At 32.5% G+C, this 18,388-nt stretch overlaps 1 protein-coding gene across 1 annotated transcript; it reads right to left on the minus strand.

Annotated features, from left to right (window-relative positions):
- Window positions 1-1,549: 1,549 nt before the first annotated feature.
- LOC114715058 (NADPH-dependent aldehyde reductase-like protein, chloroplastic) lies at window positions 1,550-4,600 on the minus strand. The gene is given in 3 exon segments (XM_028899869.1): window positions 1,550-1,700; window positions 1,702-1,992; window positions 4,177-4,600. Coding segments are annotated over 3 exon segments (810 nt in total). The 5' UTR covers window positions 4,581-4,600; the 3' UTR covers window positions 1,550-1,585.
- Between the last annotated feature and the right edge of the window lie 13,788 nt (window positions 4,601-18,388).

An 18,388-nucleotide genomic window follows, 5' to 3' on the forward strand; every position in this document is an offset into this window, starting at 1 on the left:
AGTCAAATAAAAAAATTATATGCAGACCAAAAATGTCCATATTCGGATGCGGCTTTTGTTGGCTAAGCTGTAAGGATATTAGTGCCTAGGTAGAGATGTGTAAGTCTAACTGATGTTCAAAAAAAGTAGGTGTAGGAAAATAAAATTATTTATTCTAAAAAATAAAACTTATGTTTATTATAAATTTGTGTGTTATTATATTTTGCCATTTATTTATATTATTTAAAAAAATTTATATTATCATTTTGTTTTATTATTATATAATTAAGAATTATATTATTTTTATTATGACTGGTCTGACCTCGGTCTGACTCCGATCTAACCCACTAACCCTTAATCCACTGTCCTGACCTGTTCATAATGGTCCGGTTTTCAGTACCTTGAGTATCTTCCGCTACAATTGCAACTCAAGGGCTTCACCTTTCGCTATATGGGGGAAAAAAGGGTATACAATCCGAAAAACAGTCAAGGCAATAGAGTTGCTTTAGTTTAAATAATATTATTTTATATTTATGATCCCGAATAGAAATTAACATTCTATTTTTATACTTATTAAGCACATGTGATGTAAGTTTTTTTTTTTAAAATGAAAAGTTGTATAATTAATATAATAATGGAAAATCCTAATAAAATTACTTGAATTTCAAAATCCCAAATCAATCTTCTTTGCTACACTTTAATAGCAATTGACTACATGTGGAAAAACAAATACAACACATTTTTATAGAAATTCTTAATTAAGATTTGAAAATTCAAGTGGTGTTTTTTTAGGATTTTTCCACATGAAAAATAATTATGAGAGTTAACAAAAATTAATTCAACTTGTAAGTATTTCATCCGCAATATAGAAGTTCACATATTCAAATCAAATCCCATGCTATGTAAATTTAGAATTTCTCACATCAATAAGGATTGGATTTAATATTCAAATTCATATTGAGAGAAGATAGTCTTTCATAATGTGAATGAATTAATATTTAAATTTTTATTGAGAGAGGTGCCAATATTGTTCTATCAATTTTTTAAAAAACATTGTTCTAATAGTTACACAAGAATAATTTTAATGGGTGACTGTTGAATTTCATATTTTATCTTATGGGTCATTTTTAATCTTAGTGAAACGGATTTTTTTTTTTTTGGGGTGATAATGAAAAGCATAGTTTGATAATTCAATTCATTGTTCGTCCACCATGTATAGTGTAGGATACTAAAATCTGAATTATATGAAAAAGAAATACATCTTCTGCGGGTTTTCACGCATGTTTAGGGGAAAACAATAAGGCAATCAGTTTCCTGACATATCTATCCACAATATACTATAAGAAGGAATGGGTTTAATGCTCATCCCTTCGACTAGAACCCAAAGCACAGATATCATTTCTTCTTTTATTTTTACTTTTTCAAAATAACTCAAATAATCTTTCAAATATTTTTTCTGAGTTTTTAATTTTTCTTTTCAGATCTGATGAGCTAACTGGATCATAAAAATTAACCCAACATTTGGGTTCGCAAATACTGATTATTAAAAGAAGCTGTAGGCCTTAAGGCTCAAGGGAGTAAAAATGGTCAATGTGTTTTCTCTCCCTCAAACATGGCCCCCATTAACACGAACAACCTGACCATTAACCCACTCACCAGCATCAGAGGCCAAAAACCCCACAAGAGGGGCCACATCCTTGGCCTCACCAAGCCTACCCAGAGGACACTTCAATCGCCTTCTTCACTTGTTCTTCACTTTTCCCAGAAAAAAACATGTCCGTCGCAATTGGCCCCGGCGCCACACAGTTCGCCGTGATTCCTGTCTCCTTTAGCTCTTTCGCTATGATCTTCACCATCGTCTCCACCGCCGCTTTGGACGCCGCGTATGCCCCGTAGCCTGTTTTCAGTGAACCCACCATTGATGATGATAACATTATGATCCGACCTCCACCTCCTCGTTTCAACCTGTTTGCGGCCTCTTTACAGCACAGAAATGCCCCTCTCACATTCACACTGTTATGAATCAATTATAAGTATATTCCTAATAATATGACTTTTTTTCAAGGAGAAAACCCGTAAAACATGCACGTTTAACCGAGTATCAGATTCACAGATTTTTGTGATTTTCAGAGCAGCACAGAGCATAATTATTGTAGCTACCATATGGCCAAGTCCAAACTTGTGCACTCAACACGTGCAGCCTCTTGCATGAACAAGAATTATAAAACATTCATTAGTACTATCTCTAGTTTTTAATATAAACACTAGTCGGGAGTTGAATTTAGTCCTAAATTTAAATATAAGACCACAAACAACTTTGTTTCTCTCAAATCTATAATGTTTTATCTCAAATATCCCTATTAATTCTAAAGGTTCTTACTAAAAAATAATTCTAATGTATATGATTAAAAATTGCAGTTGAGAGAAGTCAACACATTTGTTACAATTAACCAATTTAACTAATTTTCTTAATTCCTAAATTAGTTATCCAACTCTTATATTAAAAAATAACTAATAATTTAAAATTCAATTTTCAGAGAAGTTTAACCATGTGATTTTGTAACAAAGATGGCAAAGACTATAGAAGTCAACTATATATGCCTTTTGTGTGGCCTAATTTTGTATATTCCCGTGATGAGTTGTATTACTACCTCGATCTTTAATATAAGATCTTATTTGATTTTTATTTTGATCCTAAATATAAGATCCTAATCTATTTTTTCTCTCATATTTATTTATTTTTTTTTCAAAATAGTCCTTCTAACAATGATAATTCTAGCCAATACACTTGATTAGAAAGGATATTTTAAGAAAGATAACACCTATTTAGGACAAATAACTAACTCAACTTACTTTTTTAATCTCCTCAAATTAGTCAACTAGCTTTTATAATTAGGATCATAGATCATATTTTATTAGAATTTTATAGGAAGAGAGGAAAAAGCATAAGATTAATATGCGTTAAGAACAGAGCATATCAAATAAGGAGACTTTTCTCTCCTTTTCTTTTTTTTTTTTCCCGGAATGAAAAATGAAATCTACTGTAACAACAGGGAAAAAGTACATGTTAAAAGATCCGGCGATCCCTTCCGCCTCCTGAACAAGAAATGGAGGCTGATCAAGGATGAGATAATTCCCACTTATATTGTGACTTGTGAGACTTCTCTACTTTATGTACAGTCACTTTATCTTCAACTCTGACATGCAGGCAGACAGGATGTGAAATAAGGGAAAATATATTCTAGAAGAAATGAACTTGCTTTTTTGCTTTTATATTTTAATTATGTATTAGAAAAATTGTAATATTTTTCCTTTTTAGTTCCTTTATAGGAAGGAAATCTTATAAGTGGGCTGATTATGTTTCCTTCATGAGAAGGAAGGAACCCTTGCTCTTTAAACAGATATTAGGCACCATATGCACGAGGCCTTTTTCATTAGTGATATTTGTTGCTTATTTAGAACCTGACCTTTCTTCCTCCCCCTACATCTGTCTCTCTTTCCCTTCAAATTCCGTTTGTTCCCTCTTTCCCTGCGCTCTCCCTCTTAATGTTATGAGTTCCGTGTGAGGGAACTCACAAGTGTGGAGAGTGATTTATAAGTTAAACCTCTTTACCAGTAGGCTTGTCATTTGAGGTTAAGCACTCTTTTTGAATTTGTGTTCATAACAAAGACTCTTTCATTAAGAGCCCGATATTCGCGGAGAGGGCTACCCACCAGTCGGAGGACATCAGTGTGGAGCTGCCAGAGATGTCGCTCTCATAGGTTTCTATCTTTCTCTTCCATATCCCTCTGTTTTCATCTAAGAGACTGTGTCTGAGTGTGGTTCCGCTAAGGAAGGTCAAAAGAAGACCAATGAGCGGATGCCCACGTAATACGATGCTAAATCCATGATCCAAAAATGCATTAACACTTTCGAATGATATTCAGCGTCGAGAAGACAAATCATCAAATTCTGAGATAAAATAAAAAACTTGCATAACAAAGGGGCAGTAAAGGCCATTAACTTTTGGTTCGTACATGATTCATATTTTTCCTAGCTCAAAAGCAATTCGGGGACAGAAACTTCAATTATGATAGATTGGTAAGGTCATCATCACTTCATTGAACTGATGAGAAATAATTAATTTACAGGCAACTCTGCTTTTATCGCAATTTCAAAAACTGCGGGGTAGCAGGTGAGAGAGACAAAACACGTACCTGAGAGTATGATCGAAGTCCTCCAAGGAAGTATTGGCTATAGAAGAGTATTTGCTATCCGCAATCGCCGCCGAGTTAACCCTGATATGAACCGGCGAGTTAAAGGCCTTCTCAGCCCCGTCGAAGAGAGACTTCACCTGAGTCGGATCGGAAACATCAGCCCTGACGACAATGGCTCGTGGATTTCCGCCGGGGCCGGAGGAGGAATTGATCTGAGCGGCGAGTGACTCGGCTTGGGCCGAATTGGAGGTGTAATTGACCACGATTCTCGCACCGAGTGAAGCTAGATGAAGCGCAATCTCCCGTCCGATTCCGCGGGACGAACCAGCGACAATCGCAACTCGTTCTTGAATTGACCCATTATGAATTTCCTGGTTCACTTCAATAGTGGAAGAAGAACCCATGCCTTGCCATGCCAGCGCCATTCCCGTCTACTCTCCGGAACGCAGTATGCAGATATTTTGAATTGAAAGTTGGGTTAAATAGATATTCTCAAATATTAACCGATTAAATTTAATTTTTAAAATATCTTTAAATGCTATAAAAAATTATTATCGAATCTTAATAGTTTCAGAGTTAAAAAACCAAGTATATGTTTTATAAATTTAAATGAGTAAATTGAAATTTTATATAAAATTAAAAAAATAAAAATATGTTTTTTAAAATTAAAAGATCAAATTAAAATTTTGAACAAAATTAAAAAATCAAATATATATTTTAGTCTTTTTTTTTAATGCGACAATGGTGTGACTTCTTATGCAATATGTAAAATAAACGTATGTTTCATTTTTATATAAAAGAATAAAATTAAAAATTATTATATTTATGATAAAAGTTAATAAAAATATAGATAAATACTTTTTATTTTTAATATAAAAATTAATTAAAAATTAGATTTGATTTTTAGATATAAGATTTTAGCTCATTTTATTTTTTATATTCAATTCAAAATATCTGTATACTGCATTCAAGAAAGCAGACGGAAATGACGTTGGCATCGCAAGGCATGGGCTCTTCTCCCACTATTAAAGTGACATTGACTGTTTCGGTCTATCAGAACAGGACTGCAATGATTTCAGTACCTTCGGAACAAAATTGTATCAAAAACTGGTTTTTGCACCCACAGTTTCTTTTTAAAAACTCTCGAAATAAAAGTGCTGTTTAAAACCCTTGAAAGTTTATAGGCATAAGTTTTTCTTAATAAAAAAACAATTCACATTTAAAATGAAAAAAATACAACATAATAAACCCATAATATGTGATAAAATGTGGGTATCATCGTTGGTAAATAAAGAAGTACGAGATAAAAATATGAGAGAAGTTTTGTCTTGATTTATATAAATTTTTTTAAAATTATAAATGAGAATGAATGGGTACATGCTTATAAAAATTATGATGATAACTAATCTCAACCATACAAATTAATTTTGGATGATCCAAATTTAACTTAAGTATTTTTCATATTTTAATAAATATGGAATTTATAATAAAGATATTATTGTTTTGGTCAAAAATAATAAAAATAATCTTATAATTAATACTTCTAAAAAAGTTAAATTTATTATTAAAAAGTTACAAATTAAATTTTTTTTTATTACGAGCAGAAAAGGAAAACTACTGAATTAAATCTGAATCAACGAGCTTCTCAGAAAACGCCGGGGAGAAGACATAAAGCTAATCCCTTCAACTACGTTCAACGTAGCCTTAGCTAGGGAATCTACCAGCACGTTCCCATCCCGTCCACACCAAGCCATGCTCGCGTCCCAATCCTTTTCCATCCACCCTTGAATCTCCGTCAAGAGCCCCTCTCTCTGGATGCTCATCATGCCAGCCGGTGGTGAGGGTATCTACAAGTTTTCTACAATCAATTTCAATGACGACCCACCTCCACTGCATATCCCAAGCTCTTTTCAAACCCCAGAGCACTGCCCAAGCCTCTGCATGAAAGCTACTACCATACCCAATATGAAACATGAAGCCGTCGAGCCAACTTCCATCATGGTCTCTTGCAGCTCCTGCACAGGCTGCTAATGCTCCCCCTTTTGTCGCCGCCCCATCTACATTATATTTAACACAACTCACAAAAAGAGGCTGCCAACAAACAGCATTCCAAGGTCGAACCAGGGGACTAAATCTATACTATTTAAACTAAGTTTTAAATGATTCAAATTTCATTATGAAAATAAGGACAAGGGGCTCAACAGCTCATCACGATGAACATCAAATGAGGACCTTTGAAATCATCAAAGAAATCAGTTAATGCAATAAGATTTTCATCACTAATTTTAGAATGGATAAAACATTACAACTTATTTTGATTAGGAATTTTCATCAACCCTATAACTTTAACATTCCTTATCCATGTTAATCTTGCGCATAAATAGGAGATAAAAATTAAGAGAGAGTTGTGTAGATTAAAAAATTAATTAAACTAGTTATTTATCAAAAACTTGTTATAAATAAAGAAAAAATAGAAAAGAATAATATAAAAGAAGAGAGGATCAACAAGAGAGAGTATTTCTCATTCTATTTAAGAGTTCTAAATATATGATACATTGCCTCTATTTATAGGCACAATTTTACATCTTTAACAGAATCTACATATTACATAATAATAAGATATAATTGTGGGATATAGAGATAGTGAGAGATATTAGAGATGATAAGAGATATAGGAGATGATAGAAAATATATGGACATATATAAAAATATTATTATATTCATAACACTCCTCTTTGGATGTGTAGTATCCTAGATTTTGTTTTAGGATTTAGTTTAAAAAAAGACTTTTTTAAAAAAAATAATAAAATAATAAAATTTTATTATTATAATAAAAATAATATTTCAATATATTAAACAAAAGTGAAACAGCTTTTCCACTGAATTTGGTGGAAAGCTGTGGCATTCATCTAAGAGGAAGAAGAAACTGGGGAGGAATATTTAATAAGAGAAGAAAAAAATAAAAGGTGATTGAAAAATGAAGAATAAAAGGGAGAGAGGGAGGCAGAAATTGAGAGTGCAGAGAGAAAGAGAGAGAACGAGAATCAAAGAAAGAGAGAATAAGAGAGAAGCAGAGAAGTTTTAACATTTTAAAGAGTAATATAAGTTTTGAGAATCATTTAGGTACACAAATATACTTCTTTTTATCAAACTTTCTTCATGAATATTTCCTATATATTTTAGGCTTCCTAATGATAGTATTACTATAGTATTTAGAGAAAATTTTGAGACTTATATATGATATAAGTATTGAGTTTTGGTAATAGATGATTATAGAAATTTAAAGGTAAATGAGTAGTTAATTTTAATCGGTTTAGGTTTACCCATTTGTTAGTTTTTAATATTTAAATTAATTTTTTTATTTGAAAAATCTGTTATGTATGGCTTATACGAGATCTTTCACGGATTGCCCTACTGTTGACTAAGCTCACCCAAAAGAATCAGCCATTCAATTGGGATAGTAAGTGTGAGGCAAGCTTCCAGGAACTGAAACAGAAGCTGACCTAGACTCCCGTGTTAATAATCCCCGATCCTACATTCCCATATGTGGTATATACGGACGCGACTAAGCAAGGATTGGGATGTGTGCTGATGCAGCAGGGTCGAGTGGTTGCTTATGCCTCACGACAGTTAAAGACTCATGAGGAGAACTATCCCACTCATGATCTTGAGCTGGCAGCGATTGTTTATGCCTTGAAGATCTGGAGGCATTACCTGTATGGGGCAACTATTGAATTGTATTGTGATTATAAAAGCCTCAAGTACCTGCAAGACCAGAAAGAACTCAATATGAGACAAAGGAGAATGATGGAATTGCTCAAGGATTACAATTATCAAATCAAATACTATCCGGGACAAGCGAATGTGGTAGCAGATGCGTTGAGCCAGAAAACGATGCAGGTGGCATCGTTGATGATAAAAGAACAAGAGTTGATCGAGAATATTCGAGATTGGGATCTCACGGGCCAGATACAATTGATGGCAGGACAAATCAGTATTGTGAAAGTAGAAGCGCAAATCATAGAACAAATCAAGAAAGCCCAACAGAGAGATCAACTGGCCGACATATTGAAATCCAGAGTGCTAAGAAATGAGACAAATGATTTCGAGATAACTCAGGAAGAGATCCTGAAATATAAAGGAAGAACTTATATCCCCCCGAACTCAGAGATTAAGGGGCTAGTTTTGGAAGAGACACACAAGAGTCGGTACATCATACATCCAGGCATGACCAAGATGTATCGGGATTTGAAGGAATCATTCTGGTGGCCCGGTATGAAAATAAATGTGACAGACTACGTGTCGAGGTGCCTCACTTGTCAAAAGGCAAAGACAGAACACCAAAAGCTGCCAGGATCCTTACAACCCCTGAGTATCCTGGAATGGAAATGGGAAAGCATTTCCATGGATTTTATAATGGGATTACATCGTACATCGTCAGGTTACAACGCGATATGGGTGATTGTAGATTTCCTGACAAAGTCAGCTCATTTCTTGGCCATTAAGAAAGAGTACCAACCAGAAAAGTTGGCGCAGATATACATCCGAGAAATTGTGAGGTTGCACAGAGTACCGGAAACGATTATTTCCGATAAGGACTCGAGATTTCTCTCTAAGTTTTGGAGAGCATTACAGGAAACCATGGACACTAAAATAAGTTTCAGTACAGCCTATCATCCTCAAATTGACGGGCAAACAGAACATACTATTCAAACATTAGAGGATATGCTGAGAGCTTGTGTCCTAGATTTCAAAGGGAACTGGGATGAATACTTGCCACTGGCAGAGTTCGCCTATAATAATAGTTATCATTCCAGTATCCAAATGGCTCCTTATGAAGCATTGTACGGGGGGAAATGCAGATCCCCATTGTGTTGGATTGAATTGGGAGAAAGAAAGATATTTGGTCCCGACTTGGTAGAACAAACTTCACAACAAATTAAGATGATTCGACAGAGGCTGTTTACAGCACAGAGTAGACAAAAAAGTTACGCCGACGTACGGAGAAGGCCTCTAGAGTTTGAAGTTGGAGATCATGTTTACTTGAAAGTTTCTCCAACTACGGGTATAGGAAGATCGATCAAAGCCCATAAATTGACGCCAAAGTTCATCGACCCTTCCAGATCTTATCAAGAGTTGGCCCGGTGGCTTACAGATTGGCCCTACCCCTTAATCTGAGTCAGATTTATGATGTCTTTCATGTTTCTCAGTTGAAGAAGTATCATTTGGATCCCTCGCATGTTTTGAAATACGAGGACATAGAGCTACAAGATAACCTCACCTTTGAAGTGAAATCGGTGAAAGTGATAGATCAACAGGTTAAGCAGCTACGGAATAAGATTATTCCGATGGTCAAAGTCATTTAGAGGGATCTAACTCAAGAGGAGGCTACATGGGAAAAGGAGGACGATATGAAGGCCAGATACCCAAAATTGTTTAATTAAGGTATGTTTTTAAATTTCGAGGACAAAATTTGTTTAAAAGAAGGAGGAACTGTCACATCCCAAAAATTTACATCTGGTAATAAAGGATCAAAAATTGGGATGAGGATCAATGTAGGAACTAGACGGGGAGATGAAACAACTTTTGATATGAAACCTCAAAAAGGTCCAGACTGGCATTTCCGTAATTATCGGTCTAGGAAGGGCAAAACTGGAAAATTTGAGAAAAATTCCAGAAAATCCCTGAAAAACAGAAAAAGTGTAGAGTAGAGGTTTTAAAAACTTTATTAAGGCTCGAAAGGTGGAATTTCGATGAAAATGAATTATTACGGAATTTCCCGTAAACGGAGGTTTTTTGGGAAATTATTGGGGAAATGGAGGAAAATAATTATTTTAATGAGTTAGAGGCCTCAATAAATTTGGGAGATTGACGGAAAACTCATATGAATATTTATTTGAATTTATAAAATTGGTTTTAGGCCTTTGAAGCTCAGAAACTAATTTTAGGGAATTTATTTTCCCTTAGAACTACCGATAAAGGTCTAATCGAAGAAAATTCAAAATAAATACCTAGAGGTAGTGAAAAATTATGAAAATTTCTAGATCATATTCTCATGTTAAAAGGTGAATTATCATGGAGAGAAATGAATTTTTGGAGGTCTGGAACAATTATGAAATGTTACTAATGAATAGTAACCGATAAAGTTTCAAATTGGTTTGGGATAGTGATTTGGTTTGTGGGCCAGACCAAACCATTTGTGGGTCCACAATGGACCCATTAAAGGCCCAATTTCGTGCACATTCTAGATTCCACCATTTTTATTAAATAAAATGCAAAATTAAAGGATATTTGTGTGGAAAAATCTAGGAAAATGCCACATGGTGAGATCTGAAGGTTTGAGGCATTGATGGCTGCCAATACACCTCCTTATCTGTCATTTGGGCATGCTAATTAGGGGGGAAAGTGGCAGAATTTTTAGTCTATAAATACCCCTTGAAAATACAAAGAAAATGTTAGAAAATTGGGAAAAATAAGGAGAAACTCTGCCACTGTTCATACAGCCCTATTGCACGAAATTCTTGAGGAGTTTTAGGCAAGGAATCATCCAACTTACTTCAAGGAAACACTAAGGTATGTCCAAGCATCAATATCCCTAAGTTTTACATTGATTAAACAAGGATTTTTGCTTAGGAAAATACTGGAAAAATGCTGAAAAATTCTAAAAAATTCGGTTGAGATGTGTGATACTTAGGGAAGGATAGAAACCTTAGTGATCAAGTGGAATAAGGAAGATTAAGTGGTGTATGGATTGATTTTTGGATGAAATCAAAGTTATGGTTTAAGGGGAGAATTTTCGTCCAGCACTGTTCATGCAGAACCAATTGTATTTTGCTTGATTTGATGATTCCAAAGATTTTAAAATATGTTTTTTTGTGGGAATATGTTGTTGGAAAGTGTTTAAAATCATTGGAATCAAAAATATAATTTTTGGAAAATTAAGGACCCCTATTCGGCCAAACCAGGTTCATGGGGAAGGAATGTGATTTTCAAAAATCTGATTGCACTATTGGATTCCTCATGAAAAATTTTATAGGATTGAGTCATGAGGTGATTGATTCTAAAGAAGGAATCAAATTTGTTAAAAATCAAAGAAAAATGGGGGAAATTGTTAAGTAATGTTAAAGTGTTGGAACTAAGTTGTCTTGTGATTAATATGGCCTATGTTTATGCTTGGTTTAATAGGCATTAAGAGGAGGAATTAAGAAGAAGCATTGCTCCTTGGAGGAATTAATTGGACAAGCTTTGCAAAGGTAGCTTTGAATTATAATTTAATTGTTTATCTTGCTTGTTTGTTGTTATTGTTGTTGCTTGGATTGGAGGAACTTTGTGGTAACCTTGATTGTTTGATTGACATTGGTTATACTTTGGCCAAATGCTTTGTGGGGTGTCAATGTGGACAACATAATGTTCCTCTCCTTGCATGATATGTGATATGAATTCCTATGAGTTGGGAATGGTTTGGATTGCATGACATTTTACAATTAAACTTGTATTGATTTACATGATAATTATAATTCATATGCTACTGAGATTTTTTTGAAATCTCATTCCTCCTATGTTATTTTATGCCCTAATTAGAAAGTGGACCAAGCATGGAGCAAGGGAAAGAATTGGCCTTGGCATGAAATGACTCTATGAATATTATGTTGTGTTAGAAATTTGTATCAAGTATGCCAAACTTTATGTTGATTCTATGATAAGTTATGGATGACATTTTGATGTAATTTATATTGCTATTTCATGTTCCAATGTTGGAATTATGCTTGAGACATTGTGGAAGGATTGTGGTTGAAGGAAAAAGGGGAAATAAATAAAGAAAATGGTAATTAGGGGATAAAAATTTCCTAAAAAGTGCCAAACTTGTGGTACATAAAATAATAAGCAATTGTTAGATTTTGGCATGAAATTTTACAATCAAACAGATCTCGTTTTTAGCTTTAAAACAAGTGGTAACTCATTAAATTTGGAGTTGTGTGCTAAGAGTTATGCCTTCCAAAGTTGGGCAAAAATACTGGAAATTCGAAAATTTACCAAATGAACAATACACTTTGACGAATTTCTCAAAATTATTCTGGATGGAATTAGACCTAATGATTATTTTTCTTCATAAAACTCTTATCAAGCTTCGTGTGAAAATTGGAACTATCTCGTTTCGATTTCTCTAGAATTAGTTATGAATTTTCAAAATTAGCCCATTTTCAGATGAACAGTGTACGTACAGGATGAACAGTGAAATCCTGAAATTTAAAATTTATCATCTGAAAATGCTACGAAACAACTTATAATGGTTCCAATTGATGTATAATGGATATTAAAGAGAGGTGTGACAGTATGACTTCTAGCCAAAATCAAAGTTGTAAGGCTTCTAGCCACAACATGAGTATCATGGCTAGTGGCCATTTAATTTCAAAGAGATAGAGAATCAAATTTATATAGATAAATCTATCTTCGATCTCAATAATGAATTCAAAGATAATCCTTTAGAGAGTTCATAAGTATTAATTAGATTTATATTTATTGCTAGTATCGAGCTTTCTAAGGGTTTACCCTCATTTCTTGTGGCCTTTTGGTTCCACAACCAATTTTGCCATTTATTGCTAGCATTTGAGCATTTTAAGAGCTTACCCCCACATCTTGTGGCCTTTTGGCTCTATAACAAATTTTGTCATTTGCTTGAATATGACTTTTAGCCATATTATAACCATTACTCCATCAAATTCTCAATTTGGGCATTAGCCGTATGTAATCATGAGTATTGATTAGAACTCTAGGTTCCATCAAAATTAGTGACGTCAGGTCACTAAGGGATGTATAAAAATATTAATTGAAACTTCAAGTTCCATCAAAAATAGTGATGTCAGATTCCCAAGGAATAGATAAAAATAAATTCCTCAGATTACATTGAATTCGAAAGGTATAATACTTATATCAAAATTAAATTATAGCGCAAAAATGTAAAGTAATAACGATATTTAATCTTAGCCATGAAACTTGATGTTTAAAACAACGGTAAGGGATCATTTTAATTCCATATAATGGCTTAGATTATCCTAGATAAATTGAACAGAGATATGGATACTCTGAAACACCATGTATACGATACTTGAGATATTTTCATTTGATTAGAGTAAAGAACACTCTAGAAAAATCATAGAGATGATATTCTAAAGTTATGATGGGGTTGAAAAGTTTCATACTAATAACGTGTTATGAATAAAGAAAAATATAGAAGAATAATGGAGAAGAAGGTAGGATCAATAAGAAAGAGTATTTCTTATTTATTCAAGGATTCTGAATACATGATACATGGACTTTATTTATAGGCACATATTTACATCTTTAACAAAATCTACATATTACATAATAATGAAGATAATCGTGGGATATAGAGATAATAGGAGGTATTAAAGATGATAGGAGATATAGAAGATGATGGGAGATATATGGACATCCATGAAGATATTATTATGTTCATAAAAAAATTGAAATTGTCTTCCTTATTTTTTTTTATTTTCTGTTCTTATTTATATGTAAACATAAAAATAAACTTCATAATTTTTTTTTCCATTTCAGTTGTGAACGGTTCAAATCAAATTTTTAAAATTTAAATTTATTTACATATTTTTATATAAAATTATAATAATATTTTTATAAAACATCATACATGAATCATTAGAATTATAATAAGGGTGATGAGAAAAGAAAAGGAGTAAGAAAAAGAGAGAAGGCGGTTCCTAAAAATTTTTATTGGACCTCTTTAGTCTTCATGTATCTTTTTAATCATTTGTATTCAAAACTATTTTTAAATAAGAAAAAATTCTTAATATATAATATGTATAATTAATAAGAAGAGTTTAGAAAAAGAATTAAAAATTTAGAACAAAAGAGTATATTAGAATTTTATATTTAAAATTAAAAGTAACTCCTACTAATTTTTATATTTAAAATCCAAAAGAGTATTTTGAAAAGAAGTAATGTAACATCTTAAGTTTTAATCTTGAAGTTTAGAGGTTTTCTAAGCTTGAACTTGGATAATTAAATTGTTTAATCTTGAGTCTTTGACGTTTAGAGGAATTTGGACTGGAGGATGAAGGGGGGGGGGGGGCTTTTATCTAGGTTGTTACTATGCTTTCGAGGAAGGAAACTTCTGTGTAATCCATCGTGGCATATAATGATGTTCGCCACGGCGAGTGTTGTGTCCAAAAAAGGAGTTGTTAGACCCAATATTTTGATGATAACATAGAGAAAAAATTCTTTTGTAGGGAATTGAGTTAATCTAAATTATTAATGAAATGTTTTCTAGAAGTTGTTTCATTAGTCCATAAGTTTTAAATATTTTCACTAATACTGGGAATTCAATTCACATAAGTTCAAAGTATGAACCAAGTCAAAACGGCATTGCTCTTTATCCGAGTTTGTCTTTCGCCTCTTTGAATATTTGACTGGAGTTCATTGAAAATATACTGAAAGTTGTTTTTGACTCTTTGTCTATTCAAGTTCATTTGAAAGCTTCACTTTTTAATTTGAGTATTAGACTCAAATGTATTTGAAATAAAGATAAAGTCAAAAGCGACTCTGATTTTACCTGATTCAAACTAGGTTTTTCACATTGTATTTTTTTTGGTTAACTCCAATATACCGAAGATATATTCCAAGTGATTTATAACTTCGACTCTATTCAAGTTTTATATTGAAAAAATTATTTTACCAAATTTGAATATAATCATAAAAGTATTTTAATACGAGTGCTTGTCCAAAAATATTTTTAGGAATATGTTTTATAGCACTCTTTATAGGACATCAAAGAAAGATCAAATATCCAATGAGAAGATTAAGAGACGATGTTGGACAACACTAAATAGAGCCGAGTATTTCAGACTCAAGTTTCTTTTTGACCAGAGTTTCAGACTCAAGTTTCAATGAGAATTTTCATTTAATGCTCTCAGCCATCTCAGTCACAAGCTTTGATGAAAACATTCTTTGAGCCTAACGAACATTTTTAGAGATAGACTACGAATAGAAGATGTATTGAATAAAGCCAAAAAAAAAAAAAAAACCAAAGGAAGCACTATAAGAGATTAAAAGCTACAGAAAAAAATTAATTGCAAACATTGATCTCTAAGAAATTTATTGAGATCTATTGTTTAACATTTACTCTGTCAAGAAAGAAAAACACTCTATTGTCATAAACTTTCATTTATTGCTAGAATTGTGGGATTTTAAGTAGGTTTACTCTTACACGTTGGGGGGGGGGTGATTGATTGCCTTAGGTTTTGAAGGTGTTGTCTCTACTACTGTTTGACTTTTTGAGCCTGGGAAAATGCTTTTAAGGTTCCAATGTCTCAAGCAAGTGATCCTAATATCCTTTCTACCCCTTTTCTTTTGGATTTTTCAAGATTGAGATAATTGAGATTTATGGTTCTTCCCTGTTCTTGAATGGGCTGAGTTTTTGACTGAATATGTTAAGTTTAAATATTTATATGGAGTATATTAAGTGTTTAATAGATTTAGTTATCTTGGATTTGGAATTTGAGGGTTTTGGAGCTAGGATTTGTGATTTTTGGAGTTTTTTTTTATAGTGGATGATGGATGATAATGTTGAGTTTGGAAATGGATTTTGATTATTGGGTTATGCTATCATGAGTTAGAGTTGATGTCTAATTGATTTAGATTGTTATTAGAGCTTGATTTTTTTTCCAAATGGGTATTTTGAGGTTGAAGCTTAAGTATGGAATTTGGGAATTTTTTTTAATTATGTAAATTGAGGTCAATAAATGGTATAGATGAATTAACTGTAATATTTGGAAGTTAACTTTAAGGTTGAATTGGTTGAGTTTCCCTTTTAGTGAGTTTTGGTTGTTAGATGAATGTAAAATCCCTAATTTGCTTTAAATGACTACTTAGTTAGTACTAATTGTGGTTATTTGTTTAGACTGCTTGTGATTTGTGTTTTAAGCATGTGGTTTCTTATTGTAGTAATTTTTTTCCCCTTGCTTTAGTGAAAGATAACCATTTTTCACTTGTTATAAATGTCATTGTGTTATTTGTTAGTAGTTTTGGTTTATCAAACTTACAATATGCTTTTAAATATATTTGAAAATTATGTTGATATAATATTAAGTAAAATAGTCTTGTGGGACTTATGACTTGAAAATTCAATCTTTGAAACATATGAAAAACATGAATAGCATTATGTGATTTTATGGGATTGACTATCTCTTGAATTATTGAGCATGATGTACATGATTGGGAATTTAGCGAGTGAGTTGAGCTTGTTACTTGTTAGTATCATATGATAAGGCCTTTATCAATGCATGATGGATAGCTCTCTCTTTGTCCCTCATAGCGAGGGATAAGGCTAGGCGATTGCATTGATGCCTCCCTAAATTAATAATTGTGATTATATTATTAACTCTCATTTGACACCTCACTAGCATATATTGATATGGATGAGAAGTTAAAAAATTGGTTATTGAGGTTTTTGTTTCAACTCATAGTTTTTTATATTTCAGGTGAAAGTTCTAGTGCTAATACTTTAGGAATGGTCAGGCTTAAGGTGCTGTCATAACTTGTGTAACCTCCCTCTTTTTGTGTATATGCTAATAGGTTGTATATTACTATTTAGGGCTTATCCTTGTGGATTTTTGTAAATTTAATACTTCAGATCATTGATATTCTAATGGGAATGTTGTCTGTAACACCCCTACTTCAGGTATAACCACTAGTTAGCACATAATCACAATATAAAAAGGGATAAGGTAAAGCTGTCAATGATGCACCATATCGTGGTTATAAAAAATTCTTCTTATCTCAAAATACTTAATCATGTTAGAAAAAAATTCAACCACTAACATAGTTGTAAGGACCTTACATTGTACTTGAAGAACATAGTTAAGATAACAGGGGAAAAAAAAAGTATTAAATAGAACAACCCATCAAATTGGATTCACTCATTTACTGCATAACAAGTTGCCAAAGGTGTTGTGGATCAGCCACTAAACAAAAATCTACTTTAAACTAAAAATGCAACCCAAATAGAAACCGTAGCTTAGTTAACAAGTTCCACAAAAAGAATAAAGAATGCTAAAGTCCTAACTGACTGATAAAGCCTAAATTTTATATATTTTATCTCACATTAATTTAGGAATTAAATGATAATTTTGAGTTCAAATGGATTTTTATGTATTATTGGATTAATTGATTGATTTTAGGATTTTGCATAAAAATTGAGAATTTGGATTGAAAATATGAATATCTTGTAATTTTCTATTTCAGCTTGAAATTAATATTGCCTATTTTTTGGAAATAAGTCTCATAATTTTAAAAAGATTGATTTTTAGAAAGTTTTGCAATTTCTTGCCTTATTTTAATGCATATCTGATATTTAATTTTGATATAGATTATATTATATTTGAATATAACCTATATGAATAGATGCATTTAAATTCTTATAGGTCAACAAAGAGCATAGAGGAAATTTAATGGTGCAACATTATTTCTTGTAATTCAAGTATAATCCAATGACTAATATCAAGTGGGTCAATTAATTACTAATGGGCTTGAGTTTTGAATAAAAAAAAATCTCTTTTCTCTCATTAAAATATTCCTCTCATTCCATAGTCGAAAAGAAGAGAAGTATCACGTCGTCGGATTTTCCCAGCAACCATTCTCACCATTTTCGGTCACCATCCATCCAATCAATTCCCTTCCTTAGACACACATTCATCTAACCACCTAAACCCTCCCTCATCATTCACAAGTCATTATGGTCGTGAGTTTCATGGAGCTTGGAGGGAAGATTGTTTTGATGAAAGCTTAAGCTTGTTAGAAAGACAACTTGGGAGGAGTATAGAAGAAGTTTGAGCCTTGAGCTGACATTTGAAGACTATAAGAGAGTGATCTTCTATTTATCTTTTTAGTTCAAGAACTTGAGATTATTTAGTTTTAAATAATTTTAAGTTGTGATTTTGTGAGACCATTTAGTTTTAGGCTATCATTTTTATTCTTGGATTAGATTGATATTTGGATTTTATTTGTGCTGAGATACTTGCTGAAATTTATGTTTATGAACCTTTGCATTGCTAATCGAATTTATAATTGAGTTTTCATTATGGATTTAATTATCAATGTGGTATGAATTTGCAAATTTGGATTCTTTTGCCTCTTAATTGTTTAATTTAGTTGGTAAATTATTTAGTTGTTTGATTGG

The sequence above is a fragment of the Neltuma alba genome, unplaced genomic scaffold (assembly GCF_004799145.2).
Source record: "Neltuma alba isolate B1F8T4 unplaced genomic scaffold, ASM479914v2 tig00011573_pilon, whole genome shotgun sequence".
Classification (NCBI taxonomy): domain Eukaryota; kingdom Viridiplantae; phylum Streptophyta; class Magnoliopsida; order Fabales; family Fabaceae; genus Neltuma; species Neltuma alba.